The 24463-nt window shown below is 37.4% G+C and overlaps 1 protein-coding gene across 1 annotated transcript in view; it reads right to left on the bottom strand.

Moving 5' to 3' along the window:
- Positions 1–19727, bottom strand: part of RYR3 (ryanodine receptor 3) — a 191404-nt gene extending 171677 nt beyond the window's left edge. Inside the window, exons 1-2 of the mRNA XM_010007742.1 lie at positions 19695–19727; positions 7038–7157 (exon numbers count right to left, since the gene is read on the bottom strand). Coding sequence (XP_010006044.1) covers positions 7038–7157; positions 19695–19727 — 153 coding nt within the window. The remainder of the gene's footprint in view (positions 1–7037; positions 7158–19694) is intronic.
- Between the last annotated feature and the right edge of the window lie 4736 nt (positions 19728–24463).

Genomic DNA, 24463 nt, shown 5'->3' on the forward strand with positions numbered 1-24463 from the left:
TCCCTACATAATATTGCTTTCCTGTCTTAAAGAATTAAACCGTGAACATAGTATTTGTTCTCTATCATCACTGAAAAAAACAGAACAGAAGGTGTATGACCTGATTTGATGCACAAGCTTGATTCTTTGAACATACTTACAGTTGTCACTAAATGGCACAGGTTCAGAATCTTACAGTATAACAGTTTGAACTGTTTAAGGAGATTTTCTTCATTGTTCAATCAATATGTCTGCTGGTTTTGAAACATGAAACTTACACTCAGTTCAAGAACAGCAGACTTTTTTTAATTTAGTGGCATTGATGTGCCAAGGAAGGATGTGTTAAAGAAAAACAGTCTCATGGAAAGTCATCAATGTATATAAATGTGACAGGAAAGTACAAAGAAGACAAAGCCAAACTCTACACAGTGGTACTCAGTGAAAGGACAAGAGGAAATTGACACAAACCAAAATACAGGAAATTCTATTTAAATGTGGAGAAAAAAAAAACCAATTTTTTTTTACTGTGTGAATGGTAAGCACTGGAACAGGTTGCCCAGAGCTGTTCTGGAGTCTCCATCCTTGGAGATACTCAAACCCTGACTGGAAAGTGTCCTGAGCAATCTGTGTTTGCTGAGCAAAGGGGTCTGATTTGGTGATCTCCACAGTTACTTTCCAAACTCAGAAATTCAGTATTCTGTGATTTGTTATATAGACCACGACTATAAGTGAGCCTCAAAGTGAATATATACTCCTTCTTGTTTTTTAAAGAAGTGTGACAAGAGGGAACCAAATTCTTTATAACACTGAGTTTTAAGGTGGTGAAAAAGGAAATGATACAAGCAAGAGAGTTCTAAATTTGCTGAAGTTTTCATAGCAAGCTAATAAAGTACAGTTGAAAAGTTGAAAAATACTGAAAAGGCAGAGGTCCTGAACATCTTCTTCACCCCTGTCTTTACCAGTGCTGTTGTGTTCCAGGCCATGGAACAAAAACCCAGGTTGATGCAGACAGAGACCAGCCATCAGTAAAGGAAGAGTTGGTGTGTCACCTATTACAGGAGCTTGAGGCATATAAATTGATGTGTCCAAATGCCATCCACCCTAGGGAGTTAAGTGAGCTGGCTGATGCTGTTGCAAAGCCACTCTCCATAATCTTTGAGAAGTCGTGGAGATTGGGAGACAGCCCTGATACTGGAGGAAGGCTAATATCACCCTTATCTACAATAAGAGTTCTAAGGAGGATCCAGGTAATTATAGACCCATTAGCCTCACTTCAATCCCTGGGAAAGTAAAGAAGCAAATCTTCCTGGGGACTGTCACAAGGCAAATGTCATTGGGAAAAGCCAACGCAGATTCATCAGGGGTAAATTGTGCCTGACAAACCTTATTGCCTTCTATAACAAAGTAACCCAACCAGTTGGTGCCAGGAAAGTGGTGGACATTGTCTACCTGGACTTCTCCAAGGCTTTTGACATGGTCCCCCACAGCCTCCTTCTGGAGAAAGTGACTCATTACAGCCTTGACAAATGGTCTGTGCAGTGGATGGGGAACTGGCTGACAGACTGTATGCAGAGGGAGTTAGTAAATAATTCCTCCTCAAACTGGCAACCAGTCACAAGTGGGGTCCTCCAAGGATCGACATTGGACCCAATGCTGTTTAACATCTTCATAAGTCACCTGAATGTTGGGATCAAGAGCACCCTGATGAGTCAGCAGATTATGCCAAAATAACGAGGAGGCTGACACTCCAGAAGAGATCCACCCTGAAGGAAGACCTGGATAGGCTGGAGGAGTGGGCTAGCAAGAACCTTATGAAGTTCAATGGGGACAAATATGAGGTCTTCCATCTGGGAATATATACTCCAGCAGTGCAGCTCAGTCTAGGATCCACCTGGCTAGAGAGCAGCCCTGTGGAAAGAGACCTGGGAGTCTTGGTGGAAAACAAGCTGAATATGAGCTAACAGTGCTCTGCAGTGGCAAAGAGAGCCAAGAGGATTCTGGGCTGCATCAACAGAGTCAGGACGAGGAGAGATAAGTCATCATCCCACTCTATCCAGTGCTTGTCACATCACACCTGCAGTTTTGGATTTAGTTTTGGTCCCCACTATATAAAAAGGATGGAGACAGGCTGGAGAGGCTCCAGAGAAGGGCCACGAGGATGATCAGAGAACTGTGAGGTCCTACCACATGGGGAAAGACTGAAATAACTGGGTTTGTTCAGCCTGCACAAAAGAAGGCTTAGCAGAGACCTTATTACCACATACCAGCACATAAAGGGTGCCAACCAAGAAAATGGAGATTCCCTTTTTACAAGGAGTCACATGGAAAATACAAGGGGCAATGGGTACAACTTACTTCTTGGGGAGATTCTGATTGGACTTCAGAAGAAAACAGTTAGACATTGGAATAATCTCCTAAAGGAACTGGTGGATTCCTCTATATTGGACAGTTTTAAGATTAAGCTTGACAGGGTGCTGGGCTGTCACATTTAAACTATATTATTACTTGGGAAGGTTGAACCAGATCCTTGAGGTTCCTTCCAATCTGGCATCCTATGATACAGCTGGAATTCCCACCATTTGATCTTTACTATAGACTCTAATTATATCTTTTCTTTGGTGTTTCCAAACGTATATTGGAAAAGACATTCAGGCCATAGACTTGACATGGAAATTATATACATTATATATACATATATATATATATACACAATATATATATATACACACATGTATATAACATATAATATACAACATATATAATGTATTATATATATTATATATTCTCATATAATTAGTCACAGAAAGATAATGTCATTTCTCAGGAAAATTAATTAAAAATTAATCTAGGTTAGATTTTGTATTTTATCTTTTTTAGTAAAGTCTGGTAAGACTTTTTTTAGAATATTTTCTTGCTGTGAACATAAAAATTTATACAACTTTAAGTAGTCTCTGCTTCCCAATGAACCAGACAGGTAGGCAAAACATCTGAGTAATACTTAACCCATTATTTACTGCCTTTAATTGCACCTGGCAGGCAAAGCCACTTAATATTAAAAACAAAAACAAACAAAAACAAAAGAAAAAAAAACCAACCAAAAACAACAAAAAATCCTGGATATTTTTCTGGTGGCATCTTACAGATTATGCAGCACCCATTTTATTAAGACCTTTTGAGTATTAGACACAACTGTCCTTGAAGTACATTTGATTTTTTATAAAAAACCCCATAATATCTATAATATCTTTCTATTTTCAGTTGAACTTAAATTCAGAAGCTAAACTGGAATTTTATCTGGGAAAAAATAACATCACTGGTAATATAGTTTTAATCAGCATCAGGCTACCTCTGGCATTTAATCCCATCCAAATTGAATATTGCATAATCAGTACGATCCAACACCTACCAACTGAACAAAAGAACTCCCATCTGTTCCACTGGCCACTAGTCATGGGCTCCATTTCGATTTGAAAGCTGTTGCAGCCCTTACTTTAGTGGTTTATTAATGAAAGACACACTTTAAAATAATGTACTCCAAGTCACACTTTGCATAAAATGTACATCTTAGGTTAACAGAATTGATTTTTCACTTCTTATTCTTTTTCACAGCCTGTAGAGTATCTGTTTTTATCTAAGAATACTGACTCTGAGAATTCTGAAAATAATTATTTTTCCACCCATGACCTAGCAGAGCTAGCCCTTCTTTCAAACTTGTGTTACCACAAGTAACATTTCTGTGGTTGGATGGCAGAAAAGTCTTTTCAAAATTCAACTATTTTGAGAAATACTAGTGGAAGGTTAAATGACCTAAGAACCAACTGACCTCCTGAATTCATCTAGATTGCTGCCTTTTTTTTTCTTTTTTTTTTTTTTTTTGTTTTAATTAAATAATTAAAATAAATTAAAATTCACTATAGAGTCTGTCAAGGCTCATTTTATTTGCAGTCTTTTGCAAATGACACTGTTTCATAAGCCTAGTATTCCATCACCTCTGTATGGTAGACCATTTTACACTCTTAATTACAAAGCTAAAAAGGGTTTAATGAAATCTCGACCATCTGCTAATCTATGCTTTTCTTCCCCAACTCTGAGCAAAGCTGTATATTAATGGAATCAGGCAGAAAAAACAAGACAAATGCCAAAAAGGGTTGCTTAGTGAAACAAGAATACTGAGAGGTGAGAGCTACAGGTAGAAGATGGGGAAATATTAATGTCCGGAATCTTTATGCTGAAATGAAAACCAAAATTTGTTCAGGTACCAAGAAAAGGTTTTAGAAATCTCTGAAGTAACAATAGGCATAGGTGTTTATTCTTCCGGCAGTGGGAAGTTGGAACGAACATACAGAAGTAAACCTAAATAATTTTCAAGAACCATTGGTAAAGAAAAAATTCAAGCGGAGAATAAATTTACAGGCATTTAAAGGTATGCCAAGCAAGTATTACAGTAAGTGAATTTATGTAGCAGAATAAGGAGCATGTCCAGATGGGTATTGAATGTCACCAGAGAAAGAGACTCCACAACCTCTCTGGGCAGCCTGATCCAGTGCTCTGTTACTCTCACATCAGAGAAGTTTTTCCTTATGTTTAACTTGAACCTCCTATGCTCCAGCTTGTGCCCATTGTCCCTTGTCCTGTCATTGGACACTGCAGAAAAGAGACTGGACCCACCCTCTTGACACCTGCCCTTCAGATATTTATAAGCATTTATGAGGTCCCCCCTCGGTCTCCTCCAGGCTAAACAGACCCAGCTCTCTCAGCCTTTCCTCAAAGGGCAGATGCTCCATTCCTCTAATCAACTTTGTGTCCCTTTGCTGGAGTCTTTCCAGTAGTTCCTTATCCTTTATGAACTGGGGAGCCCAGAATTGGACACAGTATTCCAGATGGGGCTTCACCAGGGCAGAATACGGATGATAAATTATATTATAAAAGAAAGCAAAGATTTGGAATAAATAGTTCTTCAAAGTCAATGAGACTTTTTGAGAGTTCTTCCAGCACACCTCTGTGCAGTGCACGCAAACCACTGAATTGATCTCATTTATCTGAATGTGGTGTTAAGAAAAATAAAACTAGCTCCTGAACTAGAAATGACCAGAAGATCTGCAAAAAGCTTAAGTCTTAGAATAACTCCATTTTCTCACAGAAATAAATTGAAGTCCAGATCAGATTATTTTTATCTAAATTGATTTCTGGAGGAAGAGTAGAGAGCAGATAAAGTATATAAATAGGAGAGGTGACATGAAGAAACAGACACAAGCTACAAAGTAGCTAGAGAGGAAGAACACAAGCAGATATGGAAAAAATTAAGAGCTACAGTAATGAAAAGGGGCCATGTTTTGTAATAAATTTAAAAAAAAAAACAACCAAACAAACAACAAACAACCATCAGGATGCAGGATTTGTCTCTCAAACAGCTCAAAATACCTTGTAGAAAGTACAGAACAACAATGAAGTAATACAATTAGATCACATTGCTCAGCAATTGTGCTATTTCTAGTTTAGTATAAAAATATATATATATATTTTATTTTTTTTTTACTTCTAGTTAACTGAATTCTTTCTCTTACATTTTAAATAACAGATATCATTTAGGCAAACATTTTCTGATCATTCAAAAAGGAGCCACACAAACATTAAGAACACAACTTCATACTACTAATTTAATGCAAAAGTGCTTTTAAAAAGCACAATTTATATCCAGGCAACATAGCATAAATTATTAGAGAACCAACATTGTAACAGGTTTTAATAAAAATTTGTGAAGAAATAACATGCAAGTTCCTTATGTATATGGATTTGAACAGAAGTCTATTCTAATTGTTATTCCCTTCAGCATGGCACAAAAACTATCAAATCCACTAATGGCTAACAGTGGAAATGCCATTTTTTTCTCTTTAAGTTTCTAAGAACTTTTTAAGATGTATGGTTTCTCTTCCTTGCCTCCCTTTTAAAGCAGCATAATTTTTCAGCAGAGAGATGAACAAGGACCTCTTATACTGCATAAATAAACACTATGGATGTAACATGGTAATAATATCTAGACCACATGACAATATTTTAAGAGAAAAGATCTCTTAAAAACCACCGCTACTAAAAAAAAAAAAAAAAAAAAAAAAAAAAAAACCGGGGGGGAAAAAAAAAAAAAAAAAAAAAAAAAAAAAAACCGGGGGGGAAAAAAAAAAAAAAAAAAAAAAAAAAAAAAACCGGGGGGGAAAAAAAAAAAAAAAAAAAAAAAAAAAAAAACCGGGGGGGAAAAAAAAAAAAAAAAAAAAAAAAAAAAAAACCGGGGGGGAAAAAAAAAAAAAAAAAAAAAAAAAAAAAAACCGGGGGGGAAAAAAAAAAAAAAAAAAAAAAAAAAAAAAACCGGGGGGGAAAAAAAAAAAAAAAAAAAAAAAAAAAAAAAGTATAAATAAACTGTCAGGTGAAAAGAAATTAGGACAAAAAAAACAAAGATAAAAAAAGGAGCAGAGAAAACAAAGAAGGTCCATCTCCATTTACCTTTCTACCTTTCTTCTTAATATTCTGCTCTAGTATAGGTCTAAAGTTTCATCTCTTCTCTTTTCTCCTCTCAAGCACCTCTTGCTCCTCTATTTTTTCCTGCACAGGTCTCTAGCTTCTTTTTTATTTTTCCCTTTGCCACTTGTTATCTCTAAAACTTTTCAATTGGTCATTAATTCTGCTCCGTGTACTCTCTGATGAATCAACACAGTTAGAAGCAACATTGCATGCCAGTAACCATTGAATGCCAGTAACTAACAGGTGACAATGTTTCTAAAATTATCAACTAAGTATATAAAAACGTTTTAATATACAGCAGTAAAAGGAATAAGTTTTGTAGTGAACTTAAAGATTTATAACAGTCTGGAGATTTAATCTTGAAAATATTAAGGATTTCAGTTACAGAAACTAATTTAGAAAGTTAAAGAATAGTGGCTTGTGATTGTTAACAGTTATGACTTGAAGCACAACATTAAAGAAACCATAATTCAATGTATTAATGGACAACAAGTAGGTTAGCATTCACTGCTGTGTTACACCAGCTGACAGTATCAGCTTCTTACTTTAGCTTCTGATGTTGGTTCCAAAAAGCACAGGCGATTCCCAAGTCCCTCAGCTGCCAAGCAAAACTTCCTTTGTTCTTTATGAATACTGGCAACACACTGAAGTACTACTTCGTCATCCTGTCACAAAATAAGGTACAAGGAAAAAAAAAAAGTAAATATTTGGAAATAACATGCACACTATAAGGATAAGAAATCCTGGAACACAGAATCCATTGAAAATTAACACTTTATACTCCTATAACCAAATCATTTATATATTTAGAGATTCTTTTGATGTGTTTATAAACCGATATTTATGTACAGATTTATATTCAAGACTACATCAAAGTGACAAAGACTACATACTGTCTCCAGAGATTCCACAAGTGTTGCGTCCTTCAGTTCCTTTAGCAGAGGCTTGCTATGGTGCCATAAAAAACTGTAAGTACACTGTTACATAGTTTTACTCAGCAAAACGTTTAATATTTACAGTAAAAACCTATTACTGTGATTTTGAAAACAACACTATCCTAAACATAAACCAATTTAATTTTTAACATAATAAGCCCTCAACACATGTGCTCTGAATAAACAGTCTTAACTTTTAAGTTCTCGTTCAATTTAGAAACCTCTGAGTAAAACCAAAGACCCAAGAGGCACTTTTCAAGAGACAGTTCAACTACATCATGAGAACTTGCCCCTCAAAAGATTTACTTCATGAATAAGAACACTCTAAAAAAGTAACATGAAACAGCCATATTTGTTAGTAAGCCTAACTATTCTAAAAACTTTTAACAAGTTTTTACATAATGCAATGCCAAAGCCATACTTACTTATTAATGTGCCAAGCCCTTATTCACCTCTTAACATGTGATAATAAAGCTGTTATAGGCAAGCCAAAAAAGTTCACTTTTAGTTGAAGGTATACACAGAATTAGAAATCGTTTTATTTCCCAAAACTTGTCCACTAACCAAGAAAAACGCTTGCAGACTAGCACGTAGGAGAACAAAAGACCAAAACCAAAAGACCAAAAGACACTGCCTTAGAAGTTCTTCAGGGGGTGGAAGCTGATAAAACAAGAGCGATATGATATGTCAGTGCCCCATCCAGCTATGAAGCTATACTGGTGTCAATTATTATTGTCAAAGCAGATACACAACAGCCGCCTGTACTGAACTCAGAGATCCCTTGAACAATCAGGTTCTAAAAGCGGCACCACTTTTTTCATTCCCCTTATGCAACCACAATATTAGCTACCAGCACCTGAAATAAAAACTGGGAGTGACAAAGTGATCTTCATCAGAGGAGTTAAATGCCATGCCCTTAAAATTGGAATTCAAAAATAAGTTTTTCACTGGTGTGATATTGCAAGTGTGTGCAAGTTACATCACTTTCTTTTAGGCGACACTTCACTGCCTACTTACTACCACTAAAACAGATAGCTGTTTGATTTCAGACTAATCAGCAGTTACAGACAATGTTTTCCTTATCTAGCTTTGATAGCAATCAATAGCAGTATATATATATATATGTGTGTATATATATATGTGTATATATATATATACACATACACACACTTTCACCCTGTCTCATTAGAGGGAACGCACACTCTGAAGGAAAGCACTAGAATTGGAAGACATCAGAATGTCTTCTCCATATCTAATTCAGAATATGTTTTATTTGTACCATTTTATTCCCATGACACTTAAGCATCCAAGAAATAAGGGGTGTTACCTTTTTAACTGCTTTATTTCCTCACTGATGCTCACATTGTCTGTCCACCAACATTTTATAACTGTATTATAAATCAAATTACAATAAATATTGCCAAAATATTACCATTACATCTCACGATAAGCTTCTTTATCAAATATATCAAGTCAGGACACTAACAAAAGGGAAGTGACAGTAATTTCATCCTGTTGAGTTCCAGAGAGCAAACATCCTGATTTCATTACTCATTAAAAAATGTGCATATAGAAATAAAGTTTTGACATTAAAACTAGGTACATACTTATGTTTAAATATCTTGATAACAAAATCCCTCTTCTTTCTTTCTTCTTTCTTTGTTACTCATAGGGTAATTCTCCCAGCAAAATCTAGCCCTGGTCTGACAGGGACTTTCTTTGAAAAGAAAAAACAAGACAAACACTGGGAGACTAAACCAAAACAATTGTTCTTTTCAACAAGGGAATGAAATGCACCACAGCAATTAAAATAAAACAAAATCAATATACACTTAAACACAATGTGTGTCCTTAGAGACATTCCATGTCAAAATATTTGCTGATAGCTGAATTCTTATTCTCCAAGGTGGATAGATTCTGTACTTGCCCTCTTGCAAGTCTGTGTCTGTTTATAGATTTCAAGATCTATAGGGTGAGATACATACTTTTTGACCAGAACTTTTCACCTGCATTAAAAAGATACATAACAAGCTATAACTGTGATTTGGAAGTATGTTTTATTCCAAAGAGATTTAGTATGACCCTAAAAAATTGGAATATCAGAAAAATCTGTTTAATTCTATTCTCATGTATAGTACTGTAAGCTATGGAGAACTCTTAGATCAGTAGAATAACAAATGCTAAAACTCATGTGAGGAATCAGATTTTTTTTTAGAAAATGTAGTGTAAATTCACTTAAATGTAGTAAATATTTGTTAAAATTGTATGATTGATGCTCATTAATATTATGCGAAACATTTAAGTAGCATTTTCAAAAAAAAATCCAAAGCAGAATAGCCAGGGATTCTCATGAAAAAGGAAGATAGTATAGCTTATCAGGTACAGTCAATAGCTATCTTCATCATGAGTAAGACAGTAGCTTTAATTAAACCTGTAGTTTAGACCTCTGAACTCCACCGTGTTTTGCAGGGAGCAACTGTAAATCACTAGGTTTCTTGGAAAAGCATAGAATTACATGAGTAGTCAAAATATTTTTTCACTTGATCTGGCAATGTTATTGTTTTTCTTGGAGTCATAGATTATTTTGCTGCAGTTAAATTTCACACCTTCTGGTATAAAGCTAACAATGCATATGAAACTCTGCAACACACTTCCCTCGGTTTTCAAATTAAAGAAGAAAAATGAAGGTGATTAAAGTGAGCAAGTTGATGAAGCATACCAATGCTTCTAATATAAAAATAAAATTAGTTACTTATGTATTTATGTTGAAGAAATGATCAATTTTTAAAATAAAAACTCCATCATATACTTGGTTTGCAACTTCTAGATGGACATAGTAAATCTTTCTACTTACTCTGAAACTGAAAATACATACAAAGCTACTTTAAAGAATTCCACTACTTCCACATTTGAAAGGAGCAAAACTTTTCAAATCTGTGATCTCGTAGAAGCACAGAATACTAAGCTGGAAGGGATTTCAAAGATCATCTGGTCCAACCTGTCTTGGCAAAAGCATTTTCTAGACAAGATAGCCCAGCACCCTATCCAGCTGAATTTTAAAAGAGTTCAAAGTTAGGGAATCCACCACTTTCCCAGGGAGATTATGCCAATGGCTGGTTGCTTCTGTCATGAAAAATTTTCCTCTTGTGTCTAATTAGAATCTCCCCAGGAGTAACTTGTACATATTACCCCCATTTTTATTTTTTTTTCCCATGTAACTCCTTGTAAACAGGGAACCTCCATCTTCATTGTTGCTGCTCTTTAAATACTGTAACATGGTTCTGAGGTGAACCTAGGTGAACCCTATTCTCCCAGCCTTTCCTTATATGATAGGTTTTTTCAGGCCTTTGATCATCCTTGTGGCCCTTCTGTGGACCATCTCTAGCCTGTCCACTTTTTCTTTGTATGATGGGGACCAAAACCAAAGACAGTATTCCAGGTGGGGCCTGACAGGCACTGAGTAGAATTGCTATTTTATTGCTGCTGGTGATGCCCTTGTTGATGCAACCCAGCATCCTGTTTGCTTTCTTTGCTGCTGCAGCACACTGTTCACTCATGTCAAGCTTGTTGCCCACCAGGACACTCAGGTCCCTTCCCACTGAGCTGCTCCCCAACCAGGTAGATCCAAATTTGTTCTGCATTTCTGGATTATATTTTCCCATGTGCAAGACCTTACACATGCTCTTGTTGAACTTTATGAGGAGGTATTTACCACCATCTTCTAGATGCAGCCTGTCAGCCACAGCCATTTTCCCACTCACCACATAGACTACTTGTCTAGACCTTAACACATCAGTTTATCTAAAAGGAGGCTGTGGGAAACCATATTGAAAGCCTTGGAGAAATCCAGGTAGACAATGTCCACCATTCACCCCACATCAACTGAGCAGGTTACTTTGTCACAGAAGGTGATCAGGTTTGTCAAGCACTATTTGCCCTTGGTGAATCCATGGCGGCTTTTCTCAATCACATGCTTCATTTGATTTGGGATAGCCCCCAGGAGGATTTGTTCCCTAACCTCCCCTTGTGGTTCTCAACGGGTATTCTGATTTTCCATCTCGCTTACTCTTCTCTTTTGGTTTTGAGCAGGCTCAGAAGCTTGCAGTTAAGCCAAGGTGCTCTCTTTTCCTGCCTACTTCCCTTACCATTAAAGGAGATAAACTGGTTTTGTGCTTCCAGGAGAGTGTTTTTGAGAAACTCCCAGCACTTGTTAGCTCCTTTATCCTGCGTGGAAACTTCCCAAAGAATTACTCTGAAATGAGCTCTGAGTGAGCTGAAGTTTGTTGTTCTAAAATGTAAAACCTTTATCTTTGTGCTAATCTCCAGTGTGCTCAGCAGCATCCCAGACTCCGCAACATTGCAATCACTGCAGCTGAGGCTATCACTAACCAAGAGGTTAGGTCACTAACAAAGTAGGTTTTCTTGGTTTGTAAGCAGCACGTCTAGCAGTGCCTCATTGCTGTTTGGAATATCTAACATTTGTATAAAGAAGCAGTCCTCTACACATCCCAGGAACTTGATACATTCTCGTATCTCATACACACAGAATGAAAGAATCATACAGAATTGCCTTGGCTGGCAAAGACCTTTAAAATCATTAAGTCCAGCCATTAAACTAGCACTGAGAAGTCCTTAACTAAACCATATCCCTAAGTACTATGTCTATATGACAAATATCTCCAGGGGTGGTGGCTCCAAGACTGCTCTGGGCAGTCTGCCACAATGCCTGATAACCCTTTTGGTGAAAAAATTCTTAACATCAGTTCTAAACCTCCTGTAGTGCAGCTTGAAGCCATTAACTCTTGTCCTATTACTTGTACCTTTACTGAACTGACCAATTACATTGCTGTTAGGATTTCTTACTTCAGTAATTATTAGTGCAACCCTTGGTAGATCTAGGTACGTATATGTTCTGTCTTGTAAATTGTGAATAGTGAACTTGCATATAACTGATACAGAAACGAGTTCTGGTAGGGGTCTTCATTTCTCGTACAGCTTTTCTACTTTAGATGAAGGATGTGGAAAAATTCTGGCTTTTGAATTTATTGTTTACCAAGGCAAAACAGTCATAACTATTTAGGCTTCATAATCAATTAGTTCATAAAATTAAAATTTATTTTATTAAGTTTTACATGGGTGTAAAGTTATCTAGAAGAACATTTAAATTAAGATAAGTAAGTATGTTCAAATGTGAAGTTGAAAAATGATTATTCAAGTTTCAGAGCTTTTTAAATGTTCACACACTTCTATTCTCTTTTCTTCTTCAGATCAATACAATTATAAGTTTCCAGCTAGTGGACTGATAATGCTGGAATGTTTGTTACTGCAGAGACACCAAGGTCACTTCACTCTACATGTTGAACCTGCAGCCTCAAATGCAACCAGAGCAGATCAGTTATCTGTAACCCTCCTGTAGGGAAGAGTGGCCTAGACAGACAGCAAAATTGACCAAAGTATTCCGTTCTATATATCTGCATAAGCTCGGTGTAAGGTTTGATTGACGGAAGTCAGTCACTTCTTTCTGCTTCTTTTTCCCTTCTCTTCCATCCATGGCTAGCATCCAGGGAAGGCACTATATCTCCATCACCATTGATCCCTGGACTTGTGCATTCCTGACCCTCACAACTCTCCCCTCAGTTCCTGTCTGCTCTGCCGCTCTCTCCAGCAGCGCTCTGGGACATTTCAGAACTGCTCACAGCTCAGGAAATGCTGTGAGACTTGCTGGGGATGGAGGAAGGCAATAGGGGTTTGCACATTCCTGAAGACATTTGTATATTTTTGTACATATATTCTTAATCATTAGTATTTAATTAAACTGTCTAGTTCAGTTTTCAATCTGGGAAGTCTCTCTCCTTCTATTCTCTCTCTTCTTTCCCTACCTCCCCTACCCACAGAGAAGTGCAAAAATATTTTGGTCCCAAAATACAGACATTGCAGTCATGCAATTGAATTAGGAAGAGGAGAGTCACATGAATGTGTAATCTTAGGTTTCATTTGCTTTAATTATCTATAAATAAATCTTATGGCAAGCAGTATGTGTTAATTTCTAAAACAAAACTGTGCTTAGGTACAACTGTCATGGTGTAAACCATCTCAAAAACCACAAATGAAGGAAACCAATAACCACAGCAGATCTTAAATCAGTGTAGTGATGGGGACGTGGATCCTCAGCAGATTTAGCTTTACTTCCATTAGTTGTTACCATTTTTCTTTAACATTTTTTTATAAATTAAAGGCCCGATTTTGTTTGGTAGTAACATACCAAGGTCTCTCTTACCCCAGTAAGCATATGAATTTCTCCAAATAAACACAGACAGTGCAATGCAAATTGATCCTTATGATGACAGCAGTTATTTGATGGAAATTCATGCACCATCGTCTGAGAGTTCTCAGAAGATATTAAAAATAGAGTTGGGGTTTCCATTGACAGTCTATGCCTTCAGCAGTGGTTGGATCAAAGCCTATTCTCAACTCTGGAACATACTTTCATATCTTATGTCGGGTCACCAGCAAGGCAGAATAAGCAAATCTTTAGACATCAATAAAATGTAGTCAGTCCTTTTCACAATAATTAATATATCTGAATGAAAAATTGCTTCAGGAAGTTAAGTATTTCAGTATTGATCATTTAGCTTCTGTTTTTCAGTACAATTTCCAGGCTGTAGACTTGCCATTGAAGCATTTACATAGTTTATTGTCTTCTGTATGACAGCTTTCCCTGCCTTTACCTTTGCCCATTTCTTCATGGAAATGAGATAGCACAAGATAGTGACAAAAAAGGAACAACCACACCAAATAACAAGACTAAAACTAATATCCCAAATATTTGTTCATTATCCATCATAAAAGCTGAGTACTAAATAGTCTTTAAAATCATTCACTTGATTTCGAACTGTAAAGAGGAAGAAAAAGAAGCCTTGTTAACAAAGCTGTGGTGAACTAGCCATGCAGACCAGCTTTATGCCAATCAGTGGCAAAATAAATATGTCCTCTCTTGTCAGGCAGAGTCCTGTTTTAAGAAATTGATTGACTTTAAGCACACATCTCAGAATGACAGATTGACTAAAAACATCAAGATCTATTCCTTGCTGATCAAGGAAGTGGAATCAGCCAAGAAAGTTGTATCCTGCATAAGTAGCTTGTCATTACCTACTGAACTGACCTGTTAGATTGGGTCTCAAGGAGGGTCACCAAAATTGTCAGAGGGTTGGAATGCCTCTCCTGTCAAGAATGGCTGGGAGAATTAGGGTTGTTCAGCCTGGAGAAGAGAAGGCTCTAGAGAAACCCCTTATTAGGGTCTTTCAAAACCTAAAGGGAGCTTATAAGAAAGATGGAGAGAGACTTTTGACCAGGGCCTGTAATGACAGGACAAGGGGCAACAGTTTTAAACTGAAAGAGGGTAGATTTATATTGGGCACAGAGAAGAATTTTGTTAGGATGAGGGTGTTAAGACACTGGAACATGTTGTTCAGAGAAGTCATGAATGGCCCATCATTGGAACTGCTCAAAGCTGGATTGTGCAGGGCTCTGAGCAACCTGATCTAGTGAAAAATGTCCCTGTCTGTGGCAGGAGACTGTACTAGATGATCTTTAAAGGTCCCCTCCAACCCAAACCATTCTATGAATGGCGGTGTCAGTATTGGCATGCTTTTGCACCTCTGGCACACTTGTGACCTCTGGCATACTATATGAGCAAATGAAGAAGCTACAAGATTCATTGGAAAAGGAAGATATTATAGTTCATTTTAACAGAGCATCCTTTTGGAGAGAGAAATGAATGAGAGAAACATCATGTGTACATACATACTTGCATATACTTTGTTTTCCTTATTTCTTTTACATCTAGAGTAAGTGATAGTCTGGCTTAGCAGTCATTCAGCAATAGAAAGTTATGATATAGGACATCCATAACAACAAGTTATTTCCATGTCAGCAATTAATCGGTTAACTGGAGTTTGCAAATATAAGATTATTCTGGCAAAATAAACTAAACATACAGACTTTAACTTACACATTATTTAGAGTTTAACACATAATCAGAAATATTAATGGAATAGCCAGTGACTTGCTTCAATTACAGGCAAATCAATTTTAAAACTTGGCACCTGACAGTAAGAAGGAATCCAAAAAGAAGCTGTCAGCCTTTTGGAATGTTAGTGCGTGACCACTGCCAGATTAGTAAAGATACCAATAGCAACAGAATCACTTAGGTTGGAAAAGACCTTTAAGATCATGAAGTCCAACTGTTGTCCTAGTTCTGCCAAGTCCAAGTTAGGTCATACCTATTTCAAATGAAGATCGGTGTGCACAGTATTTAGCATATTCTTTAAATAATGTATTCTGTATGTAAGACCACTCTTATCTATAAACTATCAACTATAAATATATCAGATTTTATTTAACATAATATTTTTTGAAAGAATGTGAGATTTCATAGAATCATAGAATAGTTTGTGTTGAAAGGGAGCTTAAAGATCATCTAGTTCCAACCCACCTGCCACAGGCAGGGACATCTCCCAGTAGACTAGGTTGCTCAAAATCTCTTCCAACCAGGCCTTGCACACCTCCAGGGAGGGGGCATCTATAACTCTTCTGGGCAACCTGTTTCAGTGTCTCACCACCCCCACAGTAAAGAGTTTCTTCTTAATATCTAATCTAAATCTACCTATTTTCAGTTGGAAACCATTGCCCCTCATCTCATCACTATATGCTCTTGTAAAAAGTCCCTCTCTGGCTTTCCTGTAGGTACTGGAAGGCCACTAAGCTTCCTGGAAATTTCTCTTCTCCAGGCTCAACAACCCAAACTCTCGCAGCCTGTCTTGAAATAGAACTACCCTGGATCTTTTGAAATAACTTTCATTTTGCTAGAGAACTTAAATAGTGACTTTGAAACACAAAAACTTGTGGATCTTTCTAAAATTCCCTGTATCGTTCAGGGTTTTATGCATTGTCTATTCCAACTGGTGGTGAGAGGGATATTTAGGGTACCACCTTGAAAATCAAGGACCGGCAATGGGATAAACTATTATTTATCTTAAATTTTAGGATATAAAAGAAAAATTGAGAAAGGTTCTACAAAAATATGAAATAAAGTAGACATTTGCTCAATCAGTATATGAAATTATAGGGTATCTGCTTTCTACATTTAACTGTACATTGCTTTTCTACATTTACCTGTAGCTATTTTATATCGAGGGGAAAGCACTGACACTTTTTAAAGGAGTTTTCAACCATGAAAGCAGAGTTCTAAACTAAATCCAGGCTTCCTCCCCAAACTTTCTATAGACAAGACAGAAATATGGCTGTGAATAGGTAGCAAATGAGCTACCAGGTTTGCATGGGTTGGTAAGAATGGAATAGGCATGAAACAGGTTCAAATGTTTACATGTACACAGGGAGGATCTTAAATTATACAGTGGAACAGTTCAAAAGGAAGTACAATATCTACAGTTATTTGATACTAGTGAATATACAGATATAATAAGGTACAGGCATACATGCCTATATTCAGTCAATGTGCAGATATATCAATGGATTTAGATAATATTAAAGACCTTTTACATGCAGTGCTCCTCTTCAAAGAACAAATTAAACTTCTCTGTTAGTATCCCTGTTGAGTGTATGGCACATAATGCTGCCATATATATGCACTGTATGTTACCTGGGGGGGGGAGGTGGAAATCTAAGCAAAGCTTTTAAAATTTACTAGAAAATTAATCCATTTCAATGGCACACTTCATTTTGAGGACCTGGGGGCTATATACACACAATTCATCATCAACATAATTACTTCCCCAGTGTTAAATGGCAGAATTAAAATAATAAAGTGAGAAATACCATCTAAAAATTAGTTTATAATATGTGTAATATGAGGATATGCCTTTGAAATCCAGCTACATCCTACATTCCTTAGTCCATACCCCACCATGTCAATACTGCACTATGTATATGCACATACTAGTTAGTTTACCATGTTTTCTTCCAATAAAACCTTTCAAAAAAAGAGTTTGCTAAGATGAATTACAATCCTTTGCAGTAAAAAATTCTGACAACCATAATTTACTGTAATGTATATTTAAACTTAACTATCTGTTACATTCCTGAATTATGACTTGCTGGAAATCTATTTCAGAAGTGAGTCTCTAATATTTTCGGCAATTCTTTAAAACAAAACCTTCGCTTACTCAGAAATCATCCTCATCTGTTAAATTTTAAAAGAGAAAATGCATCAGATGCAGGCAAAATTCCAACAGAAATCTTTCAATCAGGATTTTCAAAACACAGCAGATTTTTGTTAGCCTTTATCCAAAATATACGAAAAATGACAGAATAAAATTTAAAAAAAGATGGGATAGAAGGAAAATATGAAAATTGAAGTACATTCAACTGCTGTCCATCCCATGCCAAGTATTTACACATATTACTCAAGACAGACTACAGAAAGTGGAATATTCAGGGTTTAGAAAAGAACCAACAAGAATAGGATCATAGAATCATAGAATTTTTAAGGTAGGAAGGGACCTTAAAGATCAACTAGCTTCAACTCCCCTGTCACGAGCATGGACACCTCCTGCTAGATCAGGTTGATCAGAGACCAGTTCAGCCTGGCCTTGAAAACTTCCAGGGATGGTGCTTCCACCACCTCTCTGAGCAACCGGGTCCAGTGTCTCACCAACCTCATGGTGAAGAGCTTCTTCCTAACATCTAATCTGAATCTACCCATGTCTAGTTTTCTCCATTCCCCCTAGGCCTACTAGTACCCAACATCCTAAAAAGTCCCTCAGAACCTTTCTTGTAGGCACCCTTGCAGGATATTGTAAGGGCATAAAAGAACCATATCCCTTGCAAATGCCCTCAAAAATAAAAAACTCAATCAACAAACAGCTGCCTGGTAGTTTTCAGTGCATAGTGCTTTTACAGGCGTCTTACAGTTACTAATACTCTGGTAGGAGATACCTACAAATCTTCAAGTAGTAGCAGTGCTTTAAAAAAATAAGAAAACAATCAGCACCCTCTAGCCAACTGAATGAAAATATGTGAGCTAACTACATGTTCAGCCACAGATGTTTCATGTCAACCATGTTCTCATTTCACTGGAACTATAATTGAGAACTACAGTTAAAGGAAATGGAATGATTTCCCACAAAATTCTGACAAATATTTCTCAGTGTCTACTTAATTGGTGCTACAAAGCATAAAGGTATGTTAATTTGTTGTTTTCTTGGGTTTTTTTTCATAAATTAGGTGGTGGACCCTGCCAAAGGAAAGCACACTTAATTTTGTAATTAAGTTGATTGCTTTACAAAAGTCACTATCACTGTATTTCCCACGGCTTCTATCTCTGACAGGATGTTATTAGTGCATGCTTATTTTAAAATGGTTTCTTAGGGTTCACTTACAAAATCTGTAGTATCTGTTCACTAGCAAAGTAGTGAGCCAAACCTTGAATACTTCCAGCAGAGAAGTTCCTAAATCTTACTACTCTTTAAAAACCACTTGCATTCATTACACTTTACAAATTTTAACCACACAGGCTCACATCAAATGATGTTGACTTGGAAGTGAGCTTTAGACACTGTCGAGTCTTTTCCTGTGATCACAGCAGAGTCAGCAACAGTGAGGTGCTCAGGACCACATCCAGACAAGTTTTGAACATCTCCAGAGACAGACTCCACAGTTTTTCTGAACATTGTGTTCCAGAGTTGAAGCAACCGCATCATAGAAAAAATTATTTTGAGGACCAGGACTGAACTGTTACTGAAACTCTAGAGTCACAGTACAAAAAAAATTGCAGTTCACTCCATTACAAGCACAAGCCCTCTGCCTGTTTAATACCTGAGCCTCATACAATGTTGTTAGTCCATTTTGCATTTTGCTAGACAAATGACATACACATGCCCACACACTTCATGTTTAGGGGAAAGTATAAACACTAGTCCCCCTCAGCAGTTGGTGCTTAGGCACACACTTCCTATGAGCTATGACTCCAACTCCAGCTGCTCAGGCTAAGACCCTCCCTTCATTTCACTCACCCCAGAACTCCACAGCTTACATCTAGGACACACAGAGCCTATGACCCATGGTCCCACATCAAAAGTTGACAATGAAACCCTTACTTGCTCCAGTTCCTGCTATAGAAACAAGTGTCCCTTCACCCAAAGTCTAATTCCAGTTGCTGCCTCAAATTCACTCACACCAGTCCATTGAGTATCTGTCAGTCCTTCTAAGATCCATGGCCTCTCCAGCTACTGATAGAGATACTCTTACTTGCTCCAGTTCTGGCACCACAAACACAGGCATCGTTTCACCTGAGGTCTGATTCCTGTTGCTGGCTCCAAATTCACTTCCTCCAGTTTACCCTGTTGTTAGCACTCATTCTTTACAGCACTCATGCACAGGTTAGATAGTGAGATTACGTGAAAGATAGTTAAGGAAGTCTTTAATATGAAGATAAAGTACAGTGACCAGGCACAGGCCTGTCAGGCAAACATAGTGACAAAACACGGTTACAAAGAACCAGCCCTTTTTATATTCTCTCATGTCTATCCCCTAGCACTACCTTGCTCTTCATCAATCCTCTTCTCCTAAAAATTTCTTACTAACTTTTCTAAAGTCCTATAGAACTCCCATCAAACATTAAAAATCTTCATGTTTGTTTTACTATCAGCTACGAAGTCCAGACTAGCTGTCACCGTTTGACTCAGGTCCGACAACAATGCTCTCGATCTCCTCCCCCCCCCCCACCCAGGTAGGGAAGGAGAGAGAGAGAAAAAGAGAGAGACTTGGCTGGATTGAAAACTAAACTACACAGCTTTAATTAAAACACTAATGAATAATACAATAAAATATATACAATTATATACAGGAGTCATGGGGGTCAGGAGATCTCGAGCCTAAGGGTCGACGGTGATGGATGAGCAGAGTCCTCCCTGGACGCCGGCCATGGATGGAAGAGAAGGGGAGAAAAAGAAGGAAGGAAGTTGTCTTCTGTGATCTCTGACCTTCCTTTGAGCTTACGTAGATATATGGAATGGAATATCTTTGCCCAATTTTGCTGTCTGTCTAACTCAGCCTCCTACAGGGGGGGGTCACAGATCTCCCCATAGTGTCTGAGCCGGCAGAGTGCAGGTGCGGCCTTGAAGCCTCAGTAGTTAGGAAAACATTCCACTGTCTTATCAGCCTAGCAGAACACACCGTTGCTAGTTAAAAGAAAGCATACTGAAGGAAAAAAAAAATCAGTAAAAAGAAAAATTGGCTTCATCCTGGCTCAAACCAGGACACTAGCCTTCTCCAAAGCCCTGGCTGCAGTTTCTTAATGGATCATCAATGACTATCTGAAGAACTTTGGTCTTTGTCATTGTCTCCATTTTTCCATGTCTACTAGGTTTGTATCTGCATGTCTTCATTTATCTACCAGTTCCTCACTCCACCCCTTCTTCTCCATTTAGTCCTTGTTTTAAGAATGAAAGTAAAATGATTTGGCAGATTTTAATGCTACCTGGGAAGGAAATTATTTGGTAAAGAGCCTGTAAAAATCTTCAAAAACAGCTACAACATGCATGTTTCTTGAAGAATATGCTATATAGCAAAAAAAAAAGCTAAAGGCTTCACAGTATATTAGGTTCGCATATGATCAAAATACATGACCAAAGATGTATAGAAAAGTAGTGGGTTTTCAATGCTACACAACCATAAACACCATTTTTTCAACTGATTGTTAATGCAGATACAACCCAGCACACAGATGTAAGCAATAAAACAGAAGAAAGTTTTACTTTTGAAATCCTACTTCAAATGCTCTGCTCTGTTTCAGACCTACAAATTTTCTTCCTCTAGTTTACAAGCTACTGTGTGCCTGAACTTTCAAAATTCACAGACATACTGCCTGCTTCTAGGAAAGCTTACTTCTCACTGGAGAGCTAAATTAGATTTTCTAACCAGGAATACTGAAGCTGATCCTATGCTTGAATGTGCTAAGTTGGATTCATATCTTTCCTGAAATACCAACAAAAAGGAAGCTACCAAATCTGTCATCACTTCAAGCTGTTTTGCAGGGGAAGAGTTGAATTCCTACTGTGGCTTTCTATTATAGAAATGATTGCCTGACATCCATGACTTTAAAATATTAATGTATCTGAAACTCATCTGGGCTAAGAAAATTACTTAAAGAATACCATGACTCTATCTTTTTTTCTAGCCTAGATCCACATTTTGCTTCATACAGAATCTGTATCTTTTGGTTCATCTAAAATGACAATGGACAAGCCAAACCTCTCATTCTAATTTTATTACCACTGGGTAAATGAGCTAATGAAGTTACTTCAACAGTTCCTGCAGTTGGACTAGATGATTGTACTATCCCTTCTAGATGAACCATTCTATTCTATTCTATTCTATTCTATTCTATTCTATTCTATTCTATTCTATTCTATTCTATTCTATTCTATTCTATTCTACTCTACTCTACTCTACTCTACTCTACTCTACTCTATACAGAAAAAAAAAACCAAGTTAGAAGGCAAGACCCAACAATAGAAACAGAGAAACGTAGACAACATTTTCCTGCTCATTTTGCCCTGGCATACAGGTCCTTGCTTCAAAGTTTTGTTTTACAAAGATCAATTACTTTTTGGCTTGAAAATCTACGTGCTCAGAAAGTTCTTTCTGTCCTCACTGAGGCCTCATTGGCTGCATGAAGTTCCTTTCAGAAGCTGCTACCTGAGCTGTAGCTTCACATTTGCACATTATTTTGAAGTGAGTCTGTGGGTAAGAATTAAGGGGCAAGCAGGTGTGGGTGACACAGTTGTGGGGGTCTACTACAGACCTCCTGATCAAGACGAGGAAGTTGATGAGGCTTTCTACAGGCAGCTGAAAGCAGCCTCACAACTACATTCCGTAGCCCTCATGGAAGATTTTAACTACCCCGATGTCTGCTGGAAGACTCACACAGCCAGCCTTTCACAGTCTAGGAGGTTCCTCCAGTGCATTGATGATAACTTCTTAATGCAAATGGTGGACAAGCCGACTAGAAGAGGAGATCAGATTGGCAATTTGTTCAGTTGCAAATCAGGTGTCCAAAGTTAGAGAATGAATGAGAACCAACTTTCATAAAGCTGAGTCCACCCAAGACCAAAAGCTTTGAAAGAAACTACTGCTAGAGGAACTAGTGTGACTCTTGTGAGTGCTCTATCATTTGTGACTCACAATTGCAACACTGAGGTGTTACTAAATCTAGCACCAGAAATCTGCAAAAATCACAATTACTATACCCTCAGTGTTCCTATACGTACTCAGATACTGTATTTATCTATTTCTATGCCTTCTATTTCATGTAGAGACTAGTGTGCTTTAAAATACCAGCCAAGTGCTTACTCAGTAGCAGTAAACTGAGAGCAAAAACTTGAGTACAAACAATCCATTTGTTAAGAAGTTACATTGTAAGAACAGAATAGCAATTTCCTAAACACACAAACAGTAAGGATTCAAGCCACCCACTTAACAAATACACAGTTACACAACAGAATTACAGAGAAAAATCTTTTCAGAGTAACATACCTGGCACCACCTCCCTCATGTAAGATCTGGTACTGTCTTCCTTTCATACCCTAACGTGGATTAACAAATATTCTGGCTCTGTTACAAACTTCTTATTATCTCCATATAAACATCATCTAAATCATCACCTTGGAGCCATAAACAAGTCAGGAGGCTGAAGACAACAAAAACCTGTATCACAGAATATAGCTGAAAAGAATAACTGTAATTCCTGTAAAAGTCCAGTAATCATTAGAATGAAATACAAAGCATAGGTCTTAAAAATTAGGCTACTAGATTAATTAATTTTTTTAAAATAAAACCTGCACATCTTGCTTTTCTTACCAGTTCTAGTGATTCAATGCTGACCTACTCTTCACTACCATCAAATTTTTGCAGCCATGGAATTTCTGAAGGTTTTTTAGATGCTCATTAATAATTAAATAAACAATATAGGCCAAGACATTTATTTGTTTGTTTGTTTGTTTGTTTTAAACCCCACACTATCTCAAAATTAAATTTGTATACACAGCTTTTTTTTTTTTTTTTTTTTTTCTGGGGCTAAGGCACAAAAAGTCTACTCCTTAAGTAAAATAATATACACATTCATTACTGATCTATTCTTTAACACTGTCATCTTGGTAGCTTTTGTCTAGAAAATACAAGTATGTTGACCTGGAAGTCACTATAAATTTCCAGAAACACTGGAACAGCATGCCTAAGGAGGTGGCTGAGTCACCATCCTTGGAGGTACTCAAGAAACATTTAGACGTGGTACCTCAGGGCAAGCTCTAGTGGCTGAGGTTGGCGCTTTTTGCGGGTTCTTTTTGGTAGAGTGTTTGGTTGTTTGTGTTTGTTTGTCTATGCCATTATTCACCAGCTTCTCCACAAGAATGCTGTGAGAGATGGTGTCAAAGGCCTTACAATTTCCACAGCCTTCCCCTCATGTACCCTACAGGTCACATGGTCATAGAAAGACATCAGGTTGCCTGTAGTTCCCCAGATCCTCGTTCCAGACCTTCTTGGAGATGGACATAACATTAGCCAGCCTCCAGCCATCTGGGACTTCCCCTGTTGACCAGGATTATTGATAAATGATGGAGAGAAGCTTAGTGAGCTCCCCTGCTCGCTCCTTCAGTACTCTGACGTGGATCCCTCTAGGCCCCATGTACTGGTGCATGTCTAGATGCAGAAGCAGATCATTAGCTACTTCCTCCTGGATTACAGAGGGGTTGTTCTGCTCCCTATGCTTATCTTCCAGCTCAGAAGGCTGAATACCCTTGGGGGAGCTGGTCTGACTATTGAAGACGGAAACAAAGAAAGCATTAAGTATCTCAGCCTTTTCCTCATCTGTAGTTGCAGTGTTCTCCTCTGCATCCCCTAAGGCATGGAGATTCTCCTTGGCTTATTTTTTATTGTTGATGCATTTGTAAATGTGTTTCTGTGAAACATAAAACTCCTTCAGTATTCTCTTACTTCTAGATTAAGAGATGCATCACTAA

This window comes from Chaetura pelagica, unplaced genomic scaffold, assembly GCF_000747805.2.
Source record: "Chaetura pelagica isolate M959 unplaced genomic scaffold, ChaPel_1.0 scaffold70, whole genome shotgun sequence".
Taxonomy (NCBI): Eukaryota; Metazoa; Chordata; class Aves; order Apodiformes; family Apodidae; genus Chaetura; species Chaetura pelagica.